Raw genomic sequence first — 16,096 nt, 5'->3', positions numbered from 1 at the left:
TAGCTGCTGGTATCCAGAAACCCTACTATCCTTAGACAAACACACTTTCTCAAACTACAAGAAATACAAATGCACAAATATCTGGCTAGAATTCGTGCAGTCGAAGACAAGACTAGTACCCACTGGACATTGTCAAATACCCGAAACCACACTGAAACAAAGGGGAGCGAGAGTGTGGTGGACCAACAATTAAATGAACTCAGAAATGACAATAAATTTATTACGTCCAAAAGTTAACGTTATAATATGTCAATTATAATTTATAAACTCAGAGAAAAGTTATGTGACGTTAATAAAGTCGGCAGGCTTGGGCGTTTTCTAGTTGCATATGGTACCATAGTCCACAATTATGGGTAATTAATAATTCCAATAGGGTTGTTGTATTTCCTGAGATATAACCAAATGTAGTATATAACGGAAATGTGGCTGTAGTCCATAAATGTAGATAATAGATATTCTGTAGTTCATTTATCATAACCATAGGCAATCGAGAACGAGAGACGTGTGTGCAACAGTGTATTTGCGAGCAGTTAACAGGCTGTATCATGCCATGAGTGATTCAAAACAGAAGAGAGAGTTCAAGGTCATGTTCCTAACTTTGATAAGCAAATGGTTCACATGGTTGTGGACGGAATAGAAGAAGCTTTCGCTTAACAGGCTTCCGTGTCTAGCAGCAGTGGATCACCAATACCTCCAGACAAGGACCTAGGTATATTAACGATAATAGGAAAAGAAGAAAATGGGTAAATCATTATAAGATGTTATCCTTAGTCAAGTTTCCTCTTAACAGACTCCTGGGAAGTAAATGTACAAACTGTAAAAATTAACAAAATAAGTGTGAATAATATCGAAAACTATTCGCAAAATAAGTTTGTCACGCCTATCTCCACAAGAGCAACAAGCTCGTGACGATTATATTGGGTATTGAACACTCTTCGGCATCAACTAAGTGTGTAAAGCGGCAAACCAAGTGATGTAAACATTGTCAGGGTCAACAGTGTGAATACGTTTGAAAGATCAAAATACTGGTCTAATGATGCATGATATTGCTTAGCCATTTACTCGCCTAAATTTGTCACTATATACACAATGGTTGCCCCATCTGGAAGTCTTGCTAGCAGTAAACTGGATGAAGGTATTTATCATTATATTCTGCTACACTAACATCTGAAATAAGTTTTAGCGAAGGATATTGAAGTAAAACAACTATTACACAATGAAATTAATGAACTTAAAACCAAATCCGATCTACTTCAAAAGAATCTTGATCTTAAAACATCACATTTCGAAAAGCTGAAACATGACTTCATTTTTAACTTTCGATTGATCAAGGAGCGAGATTTGGCGATTAACAAACTGAGTGAACGTGTCTTATCTTTAACTAATGTAAGGATTTCCTAGCCATGAGTTCAGTAATATATGAAACTTGAAACAAAAATGTAATAATCAACATCAGCGACATATCTGACCTTCGCTTAGGAATAGAGACACGCTAATAATTATTTATTTAATTTTTTAGTTCATAACAAACTTTTCTGGTTTAATGTCGACTGTAAGCCTATAGGCAAGGCTCCTCTTCTCGTTTTGCAAAAACTCAATCGATAACATGATGTTTCTATAACTAACTTTACGACGAATTAGTTATGGTAGGTCCTTTTCATAAATCTAGAACTAGTTTAAATGTCATTAAGTATACATTGCATAACAATTCTGGTAAATTACACGGTTTAATGTTTTCTTTGTTTGCTGGTCCTGTGATCTTCGACAAGACCTCTCTCATCATCAGCTTGTTTTTTGGTTATTTTGCCAGAATTTTCTGTTCTTTAACGAGATACAACCCAATTCGTGCACATTCTTACTGTGCTCAGCTATTTATGACGGCTTACACCCTCATTTTTAAGTATTCTTTGTCCCTTTTAGCGCCCTGTTTTCTTCCAGAATTATATGGGCTTTACATTTACGTTTTTTGTGTTTGAGAATCACAAACTGAGGGTATTAATGGTGGATAGGTGCAAAGATCAAGCACAACTGGCTGTGCTTGCTGCAGAGAACAATGTGTATGTTACAAAAGATGAAAACCCAAAAATGATATTGAGTGTACTAGATCTGATTACCAACAACGTACTGAGCTGTTATTAGTGTTCTACGAACAAAGGCTCCTTACATTTTATTCAAAACATTCCATACATGCTTCTTCCCAAAACTAATAGACGTGACTTTATTTATTTTTATGTTGACTATAATTAAACAGGCGTACGGCTCTTTTTACCTATAAAAACAACACTGAGATAAATATATTTTTTACTTCATATTGTCATTAAGAAAGACTGTCCACTATCATTTTCATGTGAAATGAGGATGAATTGACTAGTACAAATAACTAGATTCTTTGTATTTTCGTAGGGTTGTTTGCTTTCCTAATAATTGCCATCAATCTAAACCAAGCAAACAACAGTCATGACAGATGTTTAAGTGAATAAAGGGTCTGTTAGATTGACCAGTAGAAAATTTTAAAATTTTTAACGTGGGTTTAGCACCTTATTCCCAGTGAGGATAAACGGTTTTTTTAATTTAAAAGCTCTCTTTTTGGCAGATTAAGTGATGTAAATGTCATTACCAAGCTCAAATTTAATGATTTCAAAACCATCGGCCATTAGGCAGAATCCTAGTGACAAAGTCATGATATATTTGAGACGTCCCAGTCAGTACCGATTAAAATATCAGGAATACATTAGACTAAACAGTGCTTTACAACAATAAATATTTGCTAGATAATGATTGTAGACGCAAAGCGACGCCAAGATGACCTTGAGAATGTCCACCTAACTAGAACTACATAAGGGTTGTAAAACAGTGTGAGAAATTAGAATTATGATTTATAGTTGTTGGTTAGGATTAGAGTTTTCATCACGAACTGACATCAGCTAAAATTCCAAAGCAATATTTAGCCAAATGGATGAAGAGTTTCACGCCGAGATCCAAGACCTGTTATCGTAAATCTGATTGGTTCGTCCATAAATTATAGTCCTACCCGAAAACCTAGTTATCAACCGTTTCTTTTTAGTGTAGAACTCTTCAACAGTGCCCACTCATGACTTTGCGATGTATTCAAGACATAGTCACGTGGCAGGCGCGTTACAACCAAACCAGAGTATGAACCTAATAATTCAGATTATTAACTTCAGTTAATATCTGATCTAGTACAACGATTATCAAACATTATTAAACGTTTACTTTATTGCCGTTCTAATCATCCAAACATATACAAAAGCATCATATATCATTTCGTATTTTACATACTTTCCTTTCCATATCGAATTACACTTTCCATACAATAAATTTTCACGAGTCATTAAGTAGCGTAGAGTTCTTATATTCAACGCTTAACTGTTGTTTGTTTTTTCTCCAGAATATTCACTCGAGAGATATTCTAATTAGCGAAATCAAAGTTTCCTTAGATCGTACACAATCAGAGCTTGCTCAGGTCAAATCATCAGAGGCAAAATTAAGAGAGGATATTGAAGAATCTCTCCATGAAACTGTCAAACGAGAACAAAAGCTACTTGAAAAACACAATGCAATAATTGAGGTATTAAGAAAAACTGAAACTGAAGAACGCATCAAATTGCAAAATAATATTAATCGTCTTCAGTCAGAACTTGAGAAGGAAAGACTTCATGCTGCTGTTGAACTACAAACTGCGATCGATGACGCAGTGAAAGAGAAAGAAAGGCTCAGAGCTGATACTGCACAAAAAATCTTTGACCTAGAATTACGTATCCATCTTGCAAACGAGTCTGTTGAACTAGCTAATAAAACTAAACATGATTATATGCAAGAATTATCATGTAAAGAGGAAGAAATATGCAATTTAAACTGTAAACTAAACGAACTAAACAAAACAGTTGAATCACAAAGGCTTAAAATTCGAGATTTGCACACACGGCTAAATGAATCTAAACTGAAACAAGATTTACTTGAATCAACTAAAGTTCAAAACGAAGAACTAGCAACATCACAAAAGGCTGAGCTTACTGAAGAAATTGATAAATTGAAGTAAGTTTATAAGCACTGCATTTGCATAAAGTACACACGACATTTTAGGATAATCATAATTATATATATATCCACTTTTTATGTAACAAACAGTACTCTACGGGAAAATTCCGTTCTTCATTAGCGTAAAGTTATACGTAATCATTTAGTTTTCAAGTTCTCTAATGAGTAATATTTTACCCAATCAATTTTCATCAGCTGAAATTTTATTTGTTTTTAGTCAAAGTGACTACTTGATTGACGATTTAAAGCTTCTGTAACAATATCAGACATCAATTGTTTAATGAAATACTAGGAAAAAGTTATCTCTTATGTTGTTGTAGGTATGAGGGTGGTTATCACTTTCTGGTTGCCCTTAGTGTGCAAGGATGCTCCTTATTAAGGACCTGAAAAGAAATGCTGGTTGAATAAGTGTTATACTTGTGGCCGAGTGGATGCCTAGTTGATGTGTGAGGCGATAAGACCACCAAACAGGGAGCAGCGAATTATCGACTGGAATAGTGACACACGAAACCGTACGAGCAGTCTACAGTGCTAACCGATCCTGCGATCTGCCTAGCCCAACTAGTTAAGTCCAAAACACCGATAACAGCCTCAGTGGTATCAATCATTATTTACAAACACACTGGGTTTTTATACAAACCAAAGTAATCAATAAACTGATTATAACTCAAGAATCGTATGATAATAAGTCAAGGTCAAAATAAAGCTAATGATAAGAGAAATACGAATATGAATAGTTCAGTTACGTAATAATTGTACAATAGGAAATAGGCATATTACATTGATCCATAAATAGACCTAAAAGTTACCATTCGTAATTCACCGGGGGATATAACAATAAGTATTTTTGACTACCTGATAGTATCACCACAATGTCGACATGACTGGTTAGTGCCAGTTATAGAAGGCCTTAGCTCCATACTTTACGATACCTTATTACTCGCAATGGGAATTTGAAAAGTAAAATGAGGTGTGTTGTCTCTAGAGCCGACTTGTAACCATTTTTTTTGTTTTATCAGAGCATTATCTCGGAAGACCACCATGTCTTGTTAACAACTAAGGTCAGAGTGACTGCAAGTCTTTAATCGTAGATTTCAAAGCTTATCGTTAGACGACCATGTGAGCGGTGTTGAGGTCGAACTTAGAGTACTAGGCAAAGGTGGCAAATCAATTATATATATATATATATATATATATATATATATATATATGTATATATATAATCCGTTGATAGCTTAATAATAGGACCTACTCATTGTGGAAAATTTATTGGTAAAATTCCAGGAGTTGAATTTATTTTAACTAACAGTTAATCAATTGAGAATATCAGGGTAATTGATCCGTTTTGGAAAAGTATCTTATCAGAATAAAGTGATTGTAACTTTCAACCTATTGGAACTATGTCTTTTGGTTGCTCATTTTTTCAACGAAGAGTAGGAGGATAAAATTTGCCAACAATCTTATTATGAAAAAATATTTTTAGTGACCTGTGATATGACTGCCATTCGGAGGAACGAATGAATATAAGCCATCCGTTTAACTCTATATGTTATATCTAGACTTACCCCTTTTGGGCGGTGACGGTTATGAGAAGCCAAATACGTATTAGGTTGGGTGAGTTTATTTCATGTTCTCGTTAAATCAGAGAAATATTAAAACAAGGAGCAGGAAAGCGAACCGTAGAAGTTAAGCATACCAACTCGTGTTAATAAAGCGTGACTTGGTATTTATAGCCAGAAAAAAATAAATTAAAGACATGTGATGAATAGGATAAGCGATACACAAGCTCAAATACAAATAGTCAAGGTTATAGGCAAATAATTGACAAGGTCAAAATGTGACTCATGAGGAATAAATTAATAGATCTGTCCATAATCTAGAATAACCCATATCAGTGTGACATAGAACTAGACACTACATGTTCATCATGATAAAAATTAAGGGTTCAGTCTAGATGTAATTGAAGTTTATAAACTTGAAGATGTTTTCCACCACTAAACACAGTTGGACCTCAGTATATTCCTATATATATTCTAATATCTTTATCTCCCAAAGAAAAAAAAGACAATCAAGGTAGTATTCAACATTTTGAACACTTTATGATAGTTTATAGTCATGTTTCAGGGTTCTTAGTGAATGTTTTCTTTAGTTTTATCTTGGTTTCACCTCATGATATTTGTTTTGTTTAATGAATAATGCATCCTGACTATTTGCTTTACAGATTTTATTTATTTTATGATGAGGACTAAAAAATTTTTTATTTGTATATCAACAGACTGAAAATAAATAATCTAAATAAAATTTTCAAAAATGTTTATCGTAATATAGAGAAACTTGGAATCTTTAACAAATGCATACATGTCCCAGTAGACCCACTTCATGATATCATAGTTATTTATTTATTTAAACGCACAAATATTGCTACAAGGAAGCACCAGATACATATGCGCTACACAAATCTCATTTGATTTGTGTGTGAAGGCTGTGATACTGCCGAGGTGCCCAAACTGAAGCAGGTAGTTTTCTTAAGGGGGGCCACACCGTGAGCCTTTGACCTAAAGGTCTGATCCACAAGGCAGTGGAGCATCGTGAGGAGATTAAGTCCCATGGTAGCTGGTGACCAACGATTGGTTCATACGCCATTTGTCCCCTCATGATACTGGAATTCATGTGCACCATTGGTTTGGAATCAGGGTTTTCAACTCACCTAGGTGGACGCACCGTGTCCACCAACCCGGTTAAAGCGCCGGACATTTTCTTTTAGTCCTCTCAATTTTGTAAACAACACCCCCACCAAGAGAAGGCAGTGAGTAGGACTTCCCTGACAGAGGTTATATACGCGTGGCCATGTGAGAGCATTTGAAGAGGGAGAGCGGACTCTGTCCACTCGTTGCCGTACCAGGGCATTTGGGGGCATGATATCATAGTGACAAAAACATAGCAACTTATATGTGTATAAATATGCTTGACATTACGGATATTTGTTTCATTCTAGTATGAGATTCCTCGGCATTAATCATCTACAACCTTAATAGGGATGGTTTAAGAATTGAATTTCAATGTCATAGATGCATTTATTGTTTGGCTTACTTTAAATTCTGGTTTGTAATATTATCACTTACTCATACTCTTCAATTTCACTCTTTCTATGCGAAATAGATTTATGTCTAGTTTTTACTACAATTACTATAACTTATTCAGTTGTCATTTTGCTATATTTTCTCTCTCAATATGGTCATTTGTAGGTATGCAGCTTAATTCAACAAACCTATACTAATTTTTCTGTGACTGACTTTAGTACTCTTAAATATCACTGAACTATATTAAAAGACATCTTTCGTACATGCGAAATTCGTGTATTGTTTGCATGGACACACATCACCGTTGGAATTCTTTCCACTATAGATCAGTTATTGTTAGTATTAAAGAATTATGGAGTGAGTATGAAGTTAGAAATATAAACCATTTACTCGGTATCTCAAAGATTAAATGCTCACTTTGAGATCCAATGGTCTTGAACTAGACCCCCCTGCAAGTTGTGAATTCTCACTATTGAAGGATCTCATAATGGGATGAAACACTTGTCTAATACTTCCTATTCTTCAGTAGTTGTTTAATTAAGATCAGTTGGTGATTTAACCTATAAAAATGTGTTCATGTTAAACCTAAAGCATTTCAGTAAGTTATACAACTGTATCAAATAAATACTCCAGCCGCAGCCATACAGACTATGATACACTAGTTTCATCCTCTTTAAAAATGCATTAGTTTAATATTTGACCCAGTGTGGATAGAGTCCGCTCTCCCTCTCCAAATGCTCTCACATGGCCACGCGTATATAGCCTCTGCCAGAGAAGTACTACACACTGCTTTCTCGTGGCGGGGGGTGTTGTTTACAAAATTGAGAGGATGAAAAGCGAATGCACGGCGCTTTAACCGGGTTGGTGGATACAGACAGTCCACCTAGGGGAGTTGGAAAACCTTGATTACAAACCAATGGTGCACATGGAATCTAGGATCTTGAGGGAACAAATAGCGCATGAATCAATCGTTGGTCACCAGCTACCATGGGACTGCATCTCCTTACGATGCTCCACTGCCTTGTGTATCAGACCTTTAGGTCCAAGGCTCCGGGTGTGGCCCCCGTAAGAAAAACACTTACTTCAGTTTGGGCACCAGGGTAGTATCACAGCCCTCACACATAAATAAGATTTGTGTAGTGCATATGTATCTGGTAACCAAAGAACACATTACGCCAAAAAATAGAGACAGACATGAGAAGAATAAACAAACATTGGATAGAACTAGAAAGGAACGCCCATGACAGAGTATGTTGGAGAATGCTGGTCGGCGGCCTATACTTCATTGGGAGTAACAGGGCGTAAGTAAATAAGTAGTAATATATATCTGATGCCCCTTTATACTCCTTGAAGTCTTTAAAAGACCAATCTTTTTTTCAGCTAACTATTCATCGTTTCAGTTTTCATCATCATAGTATCAATCTCGTATATTTTCCTTTAACTCAAAAAAAATAATCTTTTATTTAGATTAAAATTACAACAATATGAAGAAGAACTCATGTCTATGAATATGAGACATGAGGAACAAGTCAATTCTCTTCAAATTCAAAATAAAAAATTAACAGAATCATTAAATGAAGAAAAACAAAAAACTAAACATACTACTTATTTATTGAAAGAAGAAAAAATTAAATATCATAATATTCAATCTATTTATCATATATCACAAAATCATATAAAACAACTTAATGAAGATTTAAAACATGCTTTAATTAAACCTAATATACATTTAAATGATATACAATTTAATCATAATCATAATAATAATGATCAATTAAATTATTTAATTAATAATTATAATCAATTAAAAAATGAAAGTATTAAATTAAAACAAATTATTAACATAATGTCAAAACAAGCTAAACAATTTATTCAATTATCATCAATCAATAATAATAATGATAATCAATTCAATAAAATCAATAATGATAATCAATTCAACAAAATCAATAATGATAATGATGATAATCCATTCAATAAAATCAATAATGATGATGATAATCAATTCAATAAAATCAATAATGGTAATGATAATCAATTGAATAAAATCAATAATAATCAATTAATTAAAGCAATTAAACAAATTTATCAATTAACAATAGATAAACAATTATTAATTGAATTAAGTAATAGACTACAATTTAAATTAGATCAATTAATTAAAAATCAATATAATAATGATAATAATAATAATCATAATTTAATAATGAAAGAATCTTTAAATAATAATATTGAATCTAATAATGAGATAAATAATGATGTAAATAAAACTTCTTTGGATAATAATCATAATAATGATCATGATCCAGATCATCATCATCAACATCATTATAATATTATTGATAAAGATGATATGGAATCTATAATCACAGGAAAAGGATCTATTTCTAATATATTTAAACTATTAGATGAAGTTGCATCATTAGGTAGTGAAAATGATATTGAAAATTTACATGGTAATAGATTAACTATTCAAGGAAAACATATCAGTAATCCTAAATTAAAAATGATTAAATAAAAGTGGATACCTTTTTGATGTACACATTTATTTATGATTTACATAATTAACAAAAATATTGAAAAAAATTTTAAAAAAATTATTGTGATCATTTACAGAAATCTATGTAATATCTTACTTACTTACTTACTTACTTACGTCTGTTACTCCCATTGGAGTATAGGCCGCCGACCAGTATTCTTCAACTCACTCTGTCCTGAGCCTTCCTTTCTGGTTCTATCCAGCTGTTGTTCATTCTTCTCGTGTCTGTCTCTATTTCTCGGAGTAATGTGTTCTTTGGTCTTCCTCTTCTCGTTAGGCCTTCAGGATTCCATGTGAGGGCTTGTCTTGTGACGCAGTTGGGGGATTTCCTCAATGTTTGTCCCATCACTTGTAGCGCTTCTTCCTCCTTTGAAATCTGGTCTTTTCTTTCTCACAGTAGAATGTTGCTGATAGTGTCTGGCCAACGGATCCGAAGTATCTTGCGTAGACAACTGTTAATAAACACTTGTATCTTCTGGATGATGATTTTCGTAGTTCTCCACGTTTCCACCCCCATACAGTTGAACTGTTTTGACATTTGTATTGAAAATTCTGATCTTGGTGTTGGTTGACAATTGTTTTAAGTTCCAGATGTTCTTCAGTTGTAAATATACTGCTCATGCTTTGCCGATCCTCGCCCTCACATCTGCATCAGATCCACCGTGTTCATCGATGATGCTGGTCAGATATGTAAAGGTTTTCACATCCTCCGAAGCTTCTCCGTTAAGTGTAATTCCATTGGTGCATGATGGATTGTATCGGAGAGTCTTGCTTTTCTCTTTGTTTATATTGAGACCTACTTCTGCTACACTGGTCGTCTTCTCCTGCATTTTTTATTGCGTGTGTGATAGAAGAGCCAGATCATCTGCAAAGTCTAAATCGTTCAGCTGCATCCTAGCTATGTAATATCTATGATTAATTTATTATTCATATTAAACTAAAGGTAATCATCATACATAATGAATTCAAATATAAATAAATATGTATCAGTCTCACGCGCGAGCGCTTAATCACTAGACCACTGAGTCGGCCGGGATCCAACGGTGTTAATAATGTCTAACTTTAACCAATCCACGAAATGGAGCAACCGTTCACCATTGTCTTCAGTGGGTTGATATCTCACAACAGACCTGGTTGAACTCCACTGGTCACTGCTTCTCATTAGAACTCCAGGAAATATCTCTTGAAGCCAGTCACTAGTGAGCATATGATTATTATCAGAAGGGGGTTTGTGGATATTTTAGGTCCTTGGTTCGAATCTCGCGAGGCAGGATCGTGGATGCGCACTACTGAGGAGTCCCGCAATAGGATGAAACGGCTGTTCAATGCTTCCAGGTTTTCCATGGTGGTCTAGCTTCAATTGACTCATGATTTCAACTACATAAAATTACTAAAATCTCCACAAAAACCCCTTCTGAAAATATGTATCATAAAAAATATGGTTTGTTTTCATTTTATTCAGTTGAATGAATGTTATATGAAGACTAAATACGATAAGCAAATATTTTATGCTAACCGTAGAGTAGATTACAGTGTTATAGACGTATGCATTCCATGTCTTCCTCTAAATTTTAAATATATTACTATATACTTAATTCCATATCATTTATTTGTTCATACTATAAGTAACTTGAACCGATGCACATATGTGTGCCAGATCCTACATGATTGATGATAGAAGACTCGCTAACTGTACTTCCATGATTTTTCGACGATTCTCAACTATGTTTGTAGACGTGAGGTGTTAAGACTGTCAGCTCCACTCTACCCATACTGAGGAAGGATACTTCTTACTAAGGAAACTAAAAAAGGAACTAGGTTAAAGGGTGATCTTAGTGACCTAGGGGTGTAGCTATATAGATCAAGAGAAAGCTACTCGAGGCCGCTCACACGTAGCTCTTTTATAAATACTTCTTAGTGTGTAAGCTCTACACTATGAAGGCTTTACTTCTAGCGACAGAAATTCATGGGACAACGTGAGGTGTATTTTCCCTAGGATCCACCTTCTGTAACCCCTTCCTTCCATTGTGGGGAGGCAGCGTCGCCGTATATTCTAATTGTCGGACAGAAATACCTTACTGGACTCACACCCCAGTACAATCAGCAGTAAAACTTTGTCCTCTAGCCTAAAAATTGATGCTTTTAGTCTTACCACCCTTCAACTGCTCTTTCTGATATGGTAAGGCGCCATAAGCTCTCACTCGACTAGTAGTGTTCGAGTAAAGAGTCCTCACACGGTTTGTGTACTTCTGAGGTAAACCTTTCAACGACAGATTGCCACAGAACTCGGTATACAGAGTCAAATGCTGTTTTTAAGTCAAGAGAAACTATCATTGTCTGACGCCGATAAGCATGTCTGTGTTCTAAAACCTGACGAATAGTGAATATGTGGTCGATACAGCCACGACCAGGTCTGAAGCCAGACTGATTTTCTCGTGTTTGCAGTTCACGAGTCTTAGTTAGGCGCCTGATAATTATTGAGGCAAGTATTTTAGATGGTATATTTGCCAAACTAATCCCTCTATGGTTATCACAGGATGATTTTGACTCCTTATATATTGCGACAACCAGAGATTGTGACCAGTCAGATGGGATTACGTCCAACTCCCAGATTTTAGCTCAAATATTGGTCAACCTAATCGCTGGAACCGGACCACCATATTTAAAGATTACTAAAGCCAACCCATCTGCTCTTCAGACTAGCTATAGCCTTTTGAACTTCCGCTAGAGTTGGGGGACCTACTTCAATGTTCCATTCAGACTGTCTGGGGATGGTGGGTAACTGTAGAGTAGCTGAAGGCCAGCTAAAGTGTTCGGCCCATCGTCCTAAACGTCTGGGACGAGAGCGGATAAGGATTTCGTCTTTTTCCGACATTGTCTCGCTTACATTTGACTTCTTAATCCCGGTTTCTTTTATTAGTCTGAAGAGTTGCCTACAGCCGCTGTCTTTTCCATTTCTTCTGCCTACCTGGGCATTAAAGTCACCCGCTACGAGTACTATGTCTGAGCGTTTAGCTTTTTGAAGAAGTTTAGAGAGCTTTCTGTCAGAATCACCCTTCACTTCATCCGGGCTGCAGTCAGTGGGAGCGTAGGCGCGAACAAATAAAAGGCAACGTGTACCCTTATTCTTCCGAGTTCTTATGGAGCCAAGCAGCACATAGGTGACTTTTAACAGGGATACACTCTAAAAGTGCCTGTTCTGCCCTCATACTTAGTACTATGCCTACACCCGCTAGTCCACGAGAACTGGCCGTCGGGTCGTCAGAGGGTGTATCTCGTCGGCTCTCCATTTTGGCGAGGTGAGGTTAAGTGAGTGACCACACTAGGATCCTGTATGCGTGTTTCGGAGACACAGTATACATCGGTGGTACGAGATTCTAGGGTTTTAGCCAAGGAGGCCTGCTGGCCGGGTTGACATAAGGTGCGTACGTTGAAGTCTCCAATGTGTAGTTTGGAGCGAAGTCTCAGTAGACCTGGGAGAGTGTTGAAAGTCGAGGTAGGAGGAAAGAGACATGAATGAATCCCAACCCCTGAACGTTTTACCATACATTACATTATTTTACAATGAAAAAAAGTCTAACAAACTTCTCTCGAAAATGTATATTTATTTTTATGAAAATAATAATAATCTCAAATTTCTCCAGTTAAAACAACAACAAAACGAAACATAAATGTCAAATTGAACGCTTATATGAAACTGTATGATCTACTCTATGTAATGTTGTAGAGATTGAACGTAATTTGATTTCTGTAGAGTTAACAATAAATTGTGGACCAGTCTCCTCCCAAGAAGTAGGAACATTTGCATTTCGATCAGCATAGACTAGTAGTTCAAAAGTACCTGTTAATTAAATATATATATTAATAATTAAATAGATAAGTTCATCAATATTGATGATTCATGGGTAATTACAATTTCTCTAGGATCTCTTATTTATCCTTTACTATTGAAAAATCAGAGCAGTAATGTTTAATATATATCCATAAATTTATACAGTTAGAAAATAAGCAGAATATTAATTCTCAATACTATCCAATTAATATATAAACTAATTATATTGATAATTAATTAATCACATCAAATAGATTTAAACACAAAAGTATAAACATACTTGCCCACGGTAAGACTAACAGCAGCAAACCCAAAGTCCGAAGGCGGAGTTGTACTGCTGACTGTACAAAGGTGTGACAGCAGTAAGGTGTTTCCTTCAGACAACCAGAATGACAGCGATGCTGCCTTCCCACAAGGAGGGGTGGGGTTAGAAAAGGTCGACCCTAAAAATGCACACCTCGCCTTATTCCACGGATATCCGTCTCCGGCGGTAAGGTCCTTTAAAGAACGGAGCTAACACAAAAACTACCCACAAAAAGGTCGTGTGTGACCGACCCCAAGCAATTGTCCCTTGGGCAATGCGGTCACGCTCTCAGGTCATTAAGACCACTTCTAACCCAATTTCCTTTTCAGGTACCTCTAGAAGAAGAACCCTTCCACGGTGTGGGCAACAGGAAAGTGATAACTGCCCTCATACCTCTAACAGCACTGAAGACTGACCCCAAATGCCCTGGTACGGCCGAGAGTGGGGAAAGTCCGCTCTCCCTCTCCAAATGCTCTCATATGGCCACGCGTATATAACCTCTGTCAGGGAAGTCCTACTCACTACCTACTTTCTCGTGGCATTACTCTTGTTTACGAACTTAAGAGGATGAAAAGCGAATGAATGATGCTTTATCTGTGCTGGCGAATACGGAGGATCCATCGAGGGAAGTTGGAAAACCCCCATCTCAAACCAATGGTGCACATGGGCTCCAGTATCCTGACAGAACAAATGGCGTATGAATCAATCGTTGGTCACCAGCTACCATGGGACTGCATCTCCTCACGATGCTCCTCTGCCTTGTGGATCAGATCATTAGATCAAAGGCTTCGGGTGTGTCCCCCTAAAAAAACCACCTGCTTCAGTTTGGGCACCCAGGCAGTATCACAGCCCTCACACAAATCAAATAAGACTTGTATGGCACATATATATCTGGTGACCCTTTGTACCAATATTTATATATTCAAATGAAATAAAATAAAAAAACATACTTACATGAACTATTTAATACTGGTAAAAATGTATTTGAAGCAACAATTTGACGTATAACACCTTGAATTTCACTTTGTATTTGTGCTAAAGATTTTGTTCCAACTGAATTACTAAATAGAGTGAGAAAGAAAGAGATAGGAAAACATAATTTAAACTTACCTAGAATCTGTTTTTTCAGTTGTCATATCAAATTGCCATCTTTCTAATACTTCTTCAGTTTTAACTGATTTAATAATTAATGCAAGTCGATGTACACTACCATCTTCTAACCAATCTTTTAATTAAGTTAATTAAGTTATTTATAATAACATTACTTTTAACTTGATTTAATATAACATTTAAATATTTAATAAGATTTTCATCCGTGGTAACAAGTACACTTAAATCATATTTAATATTTTGTTTAAATGATGCTGATGGATAGATACCACGTTGATATAATATACTATTTAAAGCATAAACTAATAAGAATGAGTTAGAAATTTTGTTAATAAAACATACAAAAATAATCTGTTAATAATTCAGCAGAACCTTTCAATGATATAGCACTAGCAGTTTCAGTTGGCATTGATTATGATGTATGTGATAATGGACTAAAAATAAAAGAAAAAAAAATACATTTTAACATTTATATTCTTATCTTGAGTGTTGTTAGAGGTATGAGGGCAGTTATCACTTCCCGGTTGCCCACATCATGGAAGGGTTATTCTAGAGGTACCTGAAAAGGAAATTGGGTTAGAAGTGGTCTTAATGACCTGAGAGCGTGACCGCATTGCCCAAGGGACAATTGCTTGGGGTCGGTCACACACGACCTTTTTGTGGGTAGTTTTTGTGTTAGCTCCGTTCTTTAAAGGACCTTACCGCCGGAGACGGATATCCGTGGAATAAGGCGAGGTGTGCATTTTTAGGGTCGACCTTTTCTAACCCCACCCCTCCTTGTGGGAAGGCAGCATCGCTGTCATTCTGGTTGTCTGAAGGAAACACCTTACTGCTGTCACACCTTTGTACAGTCAGCAGTACAACTTCGCCTTCGGACTTTGGGTTTGCTGCTTTTAGTCTTACCGCTCTTCAACCGACCTGCCTGGCATGGTAGGACCTCGAGAAACGATTTTTCCAGGCAGTATAGCTCGATTGGTTAATCACGACAGACAAGCCCAACCACCACGTCAAGGTAGCAGCAACGGTCGGGTTTATATTCTTATATGTATTGTCTAAATGATGTACAAATTATTTTGAAAGAATACAGGTTAGTAACTACGAATTGGTAAACACATACTGCCCCCCAAATGCCCGGGTACGGCCGAGAATGGGGAGAGTTCGCTCTCACATGA

At 36.1% G+C, this 16,096-nt stretch overlaps 2 protein-coding genes across 2 annotated transcripts; one reads left to right on the top strand and one right to left on the bottom strand.

Moving 5' to 3' along the window:
* Positions 1-941: 941 nt before the first annotated feature.
* Positions 942-6,527, top strand: Smp_152340 (hypothetical protein; the record flags this gene model as incomplete). The annotated part of the gene is made up of 4 exons (XM_018789021.1): positions 942-1,135; positions 1,178-1,646; positions 3,410-4,056; positions 6,335-6,527. Exons 2-4 carry the CDS (start codon positions 1,644-1,646, stop codon positions 6,525-6,527), a joined length of 843 nt encoding a protein of 280 aa, XP_018654505.1. The 5' UTR covers positions 942-1,135; positions 1,178-1,643.
* A 6,825-nt stretch (positions 6,528-13,352) lies between these two features.
* On the bottom strand, positions 13,353-15,333 carry Smp_056350 (mitotic spindle assembly checkpoint protein mad2-related; the record flags this gene model as incomplete). The annotated part of the gene is made up of 5 exons (XM_018789019.1): positions 13,353-13,519; positions 14,769-14,875; positions 14,925-15,039; positions 15,080-15,226; positions 15,267-15,333. The coding sequence occupies 5 exons, from the start codon at positions 15,331-15,333 to the stop codon at positions 13,353-13,355; spliced, it is 603 nt and encodes a 200-aa protein (XP_018654504.1).
* Positions 15,334-16,096: the final 763 nt, after the last annotated feature.

The sequence above is a fragment of the Schistosoma mansoni genome, chromosome W (assembly GCF_000237925.1).
Source record: "Schistosoma mansoni strain Puerto Rico chromosome W, complete genome".
In the NCBI taxonomy this organism is placed as follows: Eukaryota; Metazoa; Platyhelminthes; class Trematoda; order Strigeidida; family Schistosomatidae; genus Schistosoma; species Schistosoma mansoni.
This window is presented reverse-complemented; position numbering and strand designations above follow the sequence as displayed.